Genomic DNA, 10598 nt, shown 5'->3' with positions numbered 1-10598 from the left:
ATAATGATTGAAAGCTCAAATTCTGAATTAAACATAAGAAAATAAGCAGATATTTCATACATATATATGTTTTATTTATGAATGCGAAAAGGATTTGTTTAATGTCAAATGATTATATTAAGTACTTACTTTAGATCATGAGAATTATGTGCGGCATTGTGTTGTCAAGGCGATAGAAAACTAATGGCTGCCGTTTCACTCAAGTTAGTGTAAACATCACACGGTAGAGAGAGGACACATAAACAGTGAGTTTGATAGGATTTGATATGTGTGGCATAGTTAGCAGTTTTACTAAATCTTCATCATGTTGTACACGTATCCCCCGCATGTGAAAAGCCGAGTCATAATAGGACATTTGACCTTCTATCTGTTGTCATATTGTCCGACATTGACACCGTTTCAATGATGTTTGTTAATATCAAACAAGGGAACCGAATAACAATAAGAATTAGTTATATTCAACCCGATGTTGTGCTCAAGTATTAGTGTGAACTACGATGACCAGAAGAATTCGTAAATGTGGGACAAAAAAGGTTAATCACTGACTATAATAAATGACCTGTTTTGAACCATTGATGATAGGTTGGGGTCACCTAGTTGGGGGTGGCAGGTGATTCTTAATCTTTCTCTTGATGACTTCCCAAAATATTTGTCACGTTGCCCGTCCTTATATATTATACTGTAGGGTTACTAGATATCATATAATAATTTATTAATTAGTTTGGCGAAACCACATTATTGGTGGTTCGAGAAGGGCACTTACTCTGTTTGCCTTATCGAAAGTTCGAGGTGGGCCCATATTCGAAAGTAAACGCACTTGTCATTGAGAATATGTACTACGTAAACAAACCCGCATTTTGAACTGCTATTGTCTATGTGAAATAAGTATTATGACTTTTAATTGGATTCGAATGTGCAAATGCGAAGACACTACAGCAGAACTCACTTATACGAACATCGCAAAACTAGGTCTTGGGGTCATTAATATTCATGAGTTATTCCTTTTATGGAAAAACAAAAATTCTCGGGAAAAATTGAGGTAATAGGCTTGTATTATGTCTGAGTTCAAGTCAAGAGTTGACATATTTTCAGGCTTATATCGCCACCAACACCTATGGTTTAGATTGATGTGTTATACTGGAAGAAGTAGAATGAGTGGTATTGCCTCTGTGAATTTAATTTGTTTGTTGCTTTGTAACTATTTTTGCAAGAATATTGATGAAAGATTGTGGTTAGCTATGATGACGTTATTCAACTTCAAAGACTTTGTGTGCCTTTCGTGTGATTAACGTCACACTCAATAATTTACAAAGACATTTCCCATCAATATAACAAAATGAGAATAATATATAATGCTACATACTCATACAAAGTAATGACAAATGTGAGCCCACTGAATGACTTTGTCAACCCAATGAAGCCAAGCGATTTACAAATGTGGGCCCACCTGTTTCGATCACTATATGACAGAAGAAGTGGGCACACGTTTTAGAAAATGGTTATAAGTAAGCCAAGCTAATGAAGCTTAGCGATTTATAAAGGTGGTCGGACCCTTCCTGTTGCAATCACTATGACGGAAGAACATCTACCCACTAGGCGATATACAAATGTGGGCCCACTTGTTTCGATCACATATATATGACCCCATCTCAAAACTAGATAATATTTGTTGGTATCAAGGAGACATCTCTGTGAACAACTGAATGTAATAACTGTATTGTAACTCTAAAAAAATGTGATATGCGATACACACACATTTTAGTGGATATCTATATCTGCAATTTTGATGCTATGAAATATAGCAGCATGCAGAAAGTTGTCTATTTCAAAAAGCGCAAGCTAAGCAGAAACAATTGCTTCCATGCATTTGTATTGTTTAAGATGGCGATACTTGGAAATGTGACTATTAAATCACTTAAGAACCAAAATAAGTAGATATCATTTTTGAAACACTATCTGAAAATAAAAGTTGTACAGCATTAGAAACTGGCACTAGTCCTGGACCCTCTTGCACAAAGCGATCTTAGTGCTACGATGATCGTAACTCCCATACTCTAACATAGACTGAAGACAGTCGTAGCGCTAAGATCGCTTTGTGCAAGTGGGCCCTGTAGTCCTTGCCAATCTGACCAATAGTTAAGGTATCATAAGGACATGTAGAAATTTGCTCTTTTTGAGGGTTTTAATATATCTTATTATAAGGACTAGTGGACTAAAAATGTTAGTTTCTACCACTGTTGTAAAGATTGTGCATCAACCTCATCAGTTACATCCATCACCAGACTCCAGTTGTGCTACTTTGATTATAGTGGGTTTCAGAGATCAATATAGGTTAGAAGCATGTTGCAAGGAGTTTCATGTAAATTGTGTGTAACTTTAACATAACTTTATTTTTCTGCTGTTTAAGGTATGGCGGCCATTTTGCCGCCTATAAAGGGGGCTGTCCGGACCGGTAAGGGTCAGCAACAAACTGAGTATATTCCTAGCCCACCACGAACTGGTCAAGCATCTGGCCGGCTTGTACCACTTAAACATGGAAACAAGGAACAGCGCATGTTTGAACGTCGTATGCAGCTAAGAGCAGAACAACCTCCGCTGAATAAACAAGAAACATCTGTGTAAGTTGGTCTATTGTCATTTCTCAATAAGAAAATGGATGACAATTCTGACAGTAGTTGAGTTCTTTAATATTTGTGTATCTTGATGTACTTTGGCATTTGTCTTCTATGATAATCTTGGACAAATGTAAAGCTGATTAGTGTTATTTTGGGTTATAAATGGGTTAAGTGGATAATTGATTAATATTTCACTGCACATAAAGATTGAACAAGAGATAAATATTTCCAAAAATATTTCAATGTATATGTTTGGGCCATTTATATTTTGTCTTTTCCAGCATTCTCTGTCATTGTCTTCATGTTGTCATGATTTCATATTTCTTTTTAACCCCCAGATATCGCAACACTTACAAACATAACTTATGTCTGGACATGTTAGAGGAAGGATTCCACATGTCTTTCCGGGAGCTGTTTGCTCTGATAAAGCAACAAGAAGATGACCGCCAGAATGCTGGTCCGGAGTCGGTCATGTGGTCGCAAGTGATGCTGAAGGATGAACATGAAAAACTTGATATGCTGAAAATAAACCTTACAAAGTCTGAAGCTGCAGATAGGAAAGGTGTGTGATATTTAGTTTCTCTTTAACAACTGACTAATTTATTTCATTATTTCGCAGATGAGGCCTAAATTTTTGCACAACTGTCAAGTGGAAAGAAATTGTGAATTTTAAACTTATCCTGTCTCACACTATGCATTTCTTCCTTTTTCTTTCAATCCTTATGTGGAATTGTGCTTGAACAAGGTTTCCAGCTTCTAAAAACATTTCACCCGAACACATCCCAGCATCACCATGGTCCCACACAAACAAGTGTGTCACGCACTGGCCGAACCCAGTGATCTTTGTTGTGATTGTCACAGCCTTTGTGCTATGGACCACAGATGTTTCCAGTGTTCTCAACTCTCGAAGGAAGCTTTCCACATATATTTATGCAGATGCCATAAGCGTGCTATTGACTGCCGTTTGAAATCTAAGGATGAGGAGCAAGGGCCTTCCTCTACATTGAAGCAGCCTGCAGCCTCAGATGTCCGCACAGTCAATTCTAAGGACAGCTCGTCCACCCAAACTGAGTTGCTTATCTTCCACCGCTCCTCCACGTGATGTTCAAGTGGTCACCAACCTGACCACTCCATCACTGGACACAGTCGTTCCAGAGGCCCAACACTGACAGTACAAGTTCGCACTCTACTTCTACTATGGGATGAAAGAGCCGGAATTGCTCTCGCACCTCAGATACGGATTGTCTTGTTACATCAAAGGATCACTGTTTGAAAGATCGCCATTTGAGGGATCGTCGTTCTTTGGATAGATCATCCAAGGATTGACATGCGAGGGATCGACGTTTCAGAACTGCGGGTTGCCGTTTTCAGGATCAACACTCACAGTATTGACGTTTTAGGGATCGACCTTCTCAAGATTGAAGCTCTACTGATAGACCTCATGACAAAGCTGCTGATATGTCATGGAACTCTCCATTTCAACAGGATGATCTCTGTCCTTCTGAGGATGAATATTATACAGATTCTGTGGATAAATTATTGGGATGATAATGACAGGATTGTTCCCATTCTTACGACTCAGATTCACAGCGACATCACTATCAGCCTTTGTCCACAAATCACCAGTGACATAACGAGGACAGGAATTATCATCATGGCTGGGATCAGTACCCTGCTGCTATGGATAGATATTGTCACATGCCTAATTACCCTTTAATGCCAATTGGAAGATCATCATGGAGGGTTATTTTGTAAGTCTGACACTGTCTTCCCTTCCCACTATAAACCCTTCTTACTATCACAATGACATTTCAGTCACAGATGTTCAGGGTTTCCACCAATTTGGCCCCTTGGTCCTGGCACAACAGTTGACAACTGCACACCATCTTGTGGTTATGATTGATAGCTTGACGAAGTGTTGAAAGATATGCCAAGCTGGCTCATCCTGTTGTGTGAAGGAAATAGTGGTTTGGTCTGTCTTGTAGAACTGATTGACTGGAGACCCCTTCCAGATTGTTATAAGTTATATGCTGAATAGACCCCAATTCAAAGTATGTGGTAGTTCGTATAACGATGCCCTACAACACCTGTTATGGTGTCTTTTTACCAACTCACAAGTGTTATAGCATATATGATTGTATCACTGGTTAGCACCAGCTTCCTCGTGTACGTCTCACTGTTGAAGTCTATACAGGCTAGAATATCTGCGGTGGGATAAATGCAAAGTGTGAGATAGATAAGTTTTAAAATTTTTAAATTTTACATTAAATTGTATGTTTAAAGTACTCAAAATTTGTAAATTTTACATTAAATTGTATGTTTAAAGTACTCATCCTATCTCAAACGTTATATGCCTGTCCATCCATCCCCATGTCACACCTCCCCTAGCCTGTCAGCTCAAAGAAAGAGAATGATGTGGAAGGGGTAGTCAGGTGATCAAGTCATGTAAGGTCACAACGCACAAGATTACAGTGTGCGACCCATTTTTTTTTTAGGTGACTATGGTGATATTGGGATGTGTTCGGGCGAAATGTTTTCAGAGGTTTGAAAGTTCAAGCACATTTCCACACATATGGATCAAAAGAAGAAATGCATAGTGTGAGATAGGATAAACATTGTAAATATACAATTTAATTAAAAATTCGGGTGAATAAAACAATAGTGCTTTTTGGATTTTATTAACCACTTTCTATAAGTATAGGTCAGCGGAATCTGTCAGCCAATTTTTAAAACAATAAGTCTTGCCTAATATTGAAATGGTAAAAAAGGTTTGGAAAGCAAACTTGCAATTACAAAATGTGACCCTGTTTTTTCCCTTGACTATAGGTATCTATGCAGATGTGTATAAAGCCCGCTACCAGCTCGCTCAGTACTTTTCTTCAACTGGAGACAAATGGTTGGCAGATCATTTCTTCCTGACATGTCTGCAGACCAGCACCATGGTGGAAGATGATGGTGGTCGGACGAGGGCAGAAGCATTCTGCAACATGGGACTGGCACTCGAAGAAAGTGGTATGGGGATGTCGTCTCTATTAAAAGTAGTGTACAATCAATTAAATTAAGTCAATACAGAGGCCCTGCCCTATAGATCTTAAAGTTATGGATTTTTTTGCTGACAAATATTTATCTGCTCTTTCAGCATGGAGAGAACATGTTGTTTTAAGTAAGTCATGCGACTGTCACCCCAACAATATCTTGCTTTGATAGTTCAGGAAGTTCATTTATGGATCAACAGTTTCAATGTATGCATTGTCTTTGACAGGGGACTACTTGGATGCATCAGAACATCTAGAGGCCTACCATGCTCTGTCATCAGAGAACCATGGCTGGATGAAAGATAGTACTCTTACTTTCTACACCGATGCATGTGTTAACTTGTATCGTATTTACACCATGATTGGCCGGCGCATCGAGGACAGTGACCCTGAAGCTGCTCTCGATCTTCTCTTGAAGGCCCTCAACATGTCCAAAGACAGTGAGTGATTTACTAGCTTCAAACATCAAGATGGCCTTCTCTCAAGAAACACACTGTGTTCATATTTTATTGTTCCTCTAGCAGTGTCCAATGCTATACGTTAGTTCACATTTACACCTTATGTCAGATGTTGGAAAAGAATTGTCCTGATTATGAACTTTGGTCTGTCAGCACCATATGAGTGGGTTTTACCGAAATGGTACAGTCTGAGCCATATATAACATATTTATTTCCCCCTTTTGTGACAGGGGAAATGGTTGGCCCGGTAGTCTAAGACGATGCAATTCTCTGTGCAGAGTTGTGTCCCTTGGACCATCACTTTGGGCTTTCCTCCCACATTAAGCTGACATGCCATGATGTAACTGGAATACTGTTAAAAGCGGCGTTAAACCCAACTCATGTTGACTTCTTCTTTCCATACGGCCGTGATATTGCTGGAATATTGCTAAAAATGGTGTAAAACCATACTCACTCACTCACTCTTCTTTCCATTAGGTGAAGACAAGCATCTGGAGGGTGAGGCTGCCTACACTCTGGGTCTCGCATACGAGAGAGCTGGTGATGGAGAAACAGCACTATTGGTAAGTCTGGTGTCACACAGTTATCAAATGTCATGTATATAACTGTACTAAATATTTATAAATAGTCTGTACTTTTCACCAGAAGTTTAATCATTTTGATTATTTGTCATTACAGCATCTGAACAGCTTCCTGCGTACATGTCGTCAAGCAGAGGACCACGAAGGCATTGGGAGGGCATGTGATGCTATTGCTAAGGCTTATGCAAGGTGATAATTCCCCTCGGGATTTATGATTATACAATTACATATATAGACTTCATATTAGGGCAATACCTGCACAGTGAAGATCCGGGGTAGAATAGGTCTTCAGCAAACCATGCTTCTCGTTAGAGGCGACTAATGGGATCGGGTGGTCAGGCTCTCTGACTTGGCTGATATATGTCATGGTATCTAAATTTTGTGGATCGATGCTCATGATATCAATCACTGGATTGTCTGGCCCCGACTGGATTATTTACAGACCTCCGTCATATAGCTGGAATATTGCTGAGTATGGCGTTAAACAACAAACAAACAAACAAACAAACAAACAATACCTGTGTTTATGGACCCGCAATTTATTATTAATATTACCTTTACATGGGATGCGGTGGGGTAGCCTAGTAGTTAAAGTGTTTGCTCGTTATGCCGAAGACCCTGGTTTGATTCCCCACATGGGCAAAATGTGTGAAGCCTATTTCTGATGTCCCTGGCCGTGATAGTGCTGGAATATTACTAAAAGCAGCGTAAAACCATACTCACTCACTCACCTTAATATAGGCTAATGTAAGCAAGACATTCTGATGTAAAGGTATTCTTTTGTGAATGTTTGAGATGACATATAATGTGAGAGATATTGACAGGATACCTGATGCTTATTTTGTGTTTGTTTGTTCGTTCAGACAGGGCAAGGTTGATGAGAGCATAGAGTACCTGAAGCAGTTTGTGGATACAGCCGAGCAGAGCGGTCAGGAGACTGCGTTCAGTAAAGCATGTCACAATCTTGGCAGTGTCTTCAACTCACTGGTGAGTTACCTTCTGCATTTGTGATTCTGAGCAAATAGCTCAATAGCCGACAAAATTGAAGTTTGGATGGATACACTGTGCGACCTGGCTGATCATGTGTCAAAGTATGAGCACTTTGCTCATACTATCAACCACTGGTTTTCCTGACTCATTCTTGATTGTGTACAGCCATGAGATATTGATGTGTCATTTACACACTCTTTTCTTTATTGAAGTAACACAAAAAAGTATGCTCCAGTTTACATTGTCAAAAGCGTGCCAGACCAAAACACGGATTATTGATAAAAATCTGACCAACTGGATCAATTCTTAAAAGTGTGCCCTAGTGTGAAATCACTGCGCAGCAATGCACAGGCATGCAAAAAGCCTATGAATGGGTTTGAATCCAGATCCACCCTGATTCTTGTTTTGTAAACGCCATACTCTTGGCTGTACTCTTGCTGAAGTGACCAGTGAAGATCCGGGGAAGAATAGGTCTTCAGCAACCCATGCTTGCCGTAATTGGCGAAGGTGAAAACTTTGCCTCGGGAAGATGGTCGTAAGAGGCGACTAACAGTATCAGGTAGTCAGGCTCGCTGACTTGTTTGATACATGTCATCGACCAAAATTGTGTGGATCGATGCTCATGATATTAATCACTGGATTGTCTGGTGCAGACTCAATTATTTACAGACTGCCGTCATACAGCTGGAATATTGCTGAGTGCGGCGTTAAACAACAAACCAACCAATCTTGCCGAAGTGGTAAACATCTAACACCCAAATCATCTTTGTCTTTCCTCCCACAGCAAGCTGGTATGTCGTGAAAGAGCTGAAATATTGTTTAAAACAGTTGAAATATTGTTTAAAGCATAATCACTGGCTCATAAATGGTTATGATTTCTAACTACAGGGTCGTTATGATGAAGCAAGTGAGTACTTCAGCAAGGCATACAACATTTCCCGCTCTATGGGTGAAGCCAGTGCTATCCATGTTAACCGGGTGCAGTACGGCATCTCACTGGCACACCGGATGATGTCACGGTTTGCCAAGCATGTGGAGGAGGGGAATCGGTCGTGTATGGAGAGACTAACGGAGTGGAAGAGTGCCCGTGCCGATGACTTTGACAAACCCATGCCAGATCCAAGTGAGTCTCATTAGATATTGTGTAACCTTTGGATACTTAACACAGACAGCAGTGCAGAATTGAGCTGCATTTTGAAGTTGGCCGTGAATGTTCGTAATGATTGTTCTCTAGTTCAAGTTTTCAACAATTCATACTATTGTATGTCAGCACTGGAAAGTGTAATGCGGGTGTATAGAAGCTGTCAGGCTCTGTGTTACATATACTTAGCATGCTCAGGAAGACAATGTATTTTGTGCAAGATCAGACCACTTGTTTCTCTGGTGATGGTTATTAAAACAGAAAATGTTCATTTTCTTGCTTAGTCTTAATGGAGAAAATAAGTCATGATGTTTTTTTTTAGGGAAACAAAGAATATCTTGCACATCGATACTGATCAACATCAGTTTGACTATAGTTGACTTGCACTATCTTACACAGTTATAACAAAAGAAAATGTACCTTGTGTGTGAGCCTATGTCACAGCTCAGGGTACAGCTTCCAGACAATCAATTGTACACATCCAGAATATATGTCTTCAGTTTCACTGAGTTAGCAAAACTCATAGCAGATGATGTGAACAAACCAAGTTACTTCCCTTTACCCAATGCATTCGGCTGCATGAAATTTTTACCCCGCCTGGAGGCAGGCTACTGGTACCTGGAACATGATTGCCAGCTCTTTAACCAGAAGCTTAATCAGAAGCTAGTATATTAATGTAAGGTGAGATAAACTGTGATGGATCAGTACTGTATCCGACTACTGTATCCTCCAGATGCTGAGACTCCTGCTGAGGCTGTGAAGCTGCCTGCCATCGACAGTGCAGAAGAAGAAGAGGAAGACAAAAAACAGTCAGCTTTGGAGGAGGAGGAGGATGGGGAAGATGGGGAAGCACAGCCCGAGGGGGAGGTGCAGCCAGAGGGGGAGAAGGAGGTGACGCAAGCAAGCACCCTGACCACAACCACAGAAGACACTCAGAGCCTGGCAGAGTAGTTCGGGGTACAACACGTCATGATTGGAAGGGAGAGAAAGTATTCGCTATAACAAAACAAGGGGTGGTGATTTCAAATGATAGCATTTAATAGTGTGAGTTGAAAATTGGTGATTTTTATATCTATAAAGGGATACTACATGTACAAAAAAGTTTCTTTGTTTTTTTTTTATGAAAATGTTTTTAAAATATTGCTGCATTAAAATAGTATTATCCAGAAAATAAAACCAATCCACAAAAAGGGAATGACTTGTCAGGTTTGACCCTGAAACAGTTGTTGTTCTGGCAATGAGCATGCTTCTTAACAACACATGATCAATATGCATTGAAATGTTGTAAACTGTCGTTGCAAAAGAAAAACAAGTTTGAATATTCAGCATCTGTATTTCTAAATGGACACCAAATTTGTTCTAGAAGTCATTCCTGGACACGACCCACATTCTGTGATATAAGCTTAGCCTTGACTGATAGATGTCACTGCATAGAGTTCCAAAGTATTTTGTACATAGCTTTACTTGATTCCGTCCGGGTATACACTTGTTACGTTGTGTCTTACTTACTTCCGTATATATTGTCTTGGCATCACCAGCCATATCTGGATGTCTGATGGTGTGATTTATGTTACAGTGACAACCTCAATACCAGATAACCATCAATTGTCCAATAAAACCTGTGTTTTAAATATCTATGTTTGTCGGTTATTATTAGTTTTACGTCACCAATGGCCCTGATGTTGGTGATGATGTGGATTTGTGAGACATGCCGGTTATTGAAATTGGGGATACAAGTTGTCACAATGGCCATACTGTATTCGCTGTAATAAGCGCTC

General features: G+C 39.8%; 1 protein-coding gene across 1 annotated transcript; it reads left to right on the top strand.

Moving 5' to 3' along the window:
- The first annotated feature begins 165 nt into the window (after positions 1 to 165).
- On the top strand, positions 166 to 10438 carry LOC139449537 (tetratricopeptide repeat protein 29-like). The gene is made up of 10 exons (XM_071230975.1): positions 166 to 245; positions 2408 to 2618; positions 2954 to 3177; positions 5442 to 5627; positions 5878 to 6090; positions 6586 to 6671; positions 6787 to 6878; positions 7553 to 7676; positions 8568 to 8802; positions 9554 to 10438. Exons 2-10 carry the CDS (start codon positions 2410 to 2412, stop codon positions 9769 to 9771), a joined length of 1587 nt encoding a protein of 528 aa, XP_071087076.1. The 5' UTR covers positions 166 to 245; positions 2408 to 2409; the 3' UTR covers positions 9772 to 10438.
- The last annotated feature ends 160 nt before the right edge of the window (positions 10439 to 10598 follow it).

This window comes from Haliotis cracherodii, unplaced genomic scaffold, assembly GCF_022045235.1.
Source record: "Haliotis cracherodii isolate W230 unplaced genomic scaffold, xgHalCrac1.p SCAF_8, whole genome shotgun sequence".
Taxonomy (NCBI): domain Eukaryota; kingdom Metazoa; phylum Mollusca; class Gastropoda; order Lepetellida; family Haliotidae; genus Haliotis; species Haliotis cracherodii.
The sequence above is the reverse complement of the archived record's forward strand: the minus strand, read 5'-3'. Positions and strand labels throughout refer to the sequence as shown.

Bases quoted from the DNA above. Each gene is read 5' to 3' on its own strand.
- LOC139449537 (XM_071230975.1), top strand. From the start codon at position 2,410: ATGGCGGCCATTTTGCCGCCTATAAAGGGGGCTGTCCGGACCGGTAAG. The intron at 2,619-2,953 runs GTAAGTTGGTCT...TTTAACCCCCAG, and splicing joins AATAAACAAGAAACATCTGT to ATATCGCAACACTTACAAAC. The intron at 8,803-9,553 runs GTGAGTCTCATT...TGTATCCTCCAG, and splicing joins CAAACCCATGCCAGATCCAA to ATGCTGAGACTCCTGCTGAG.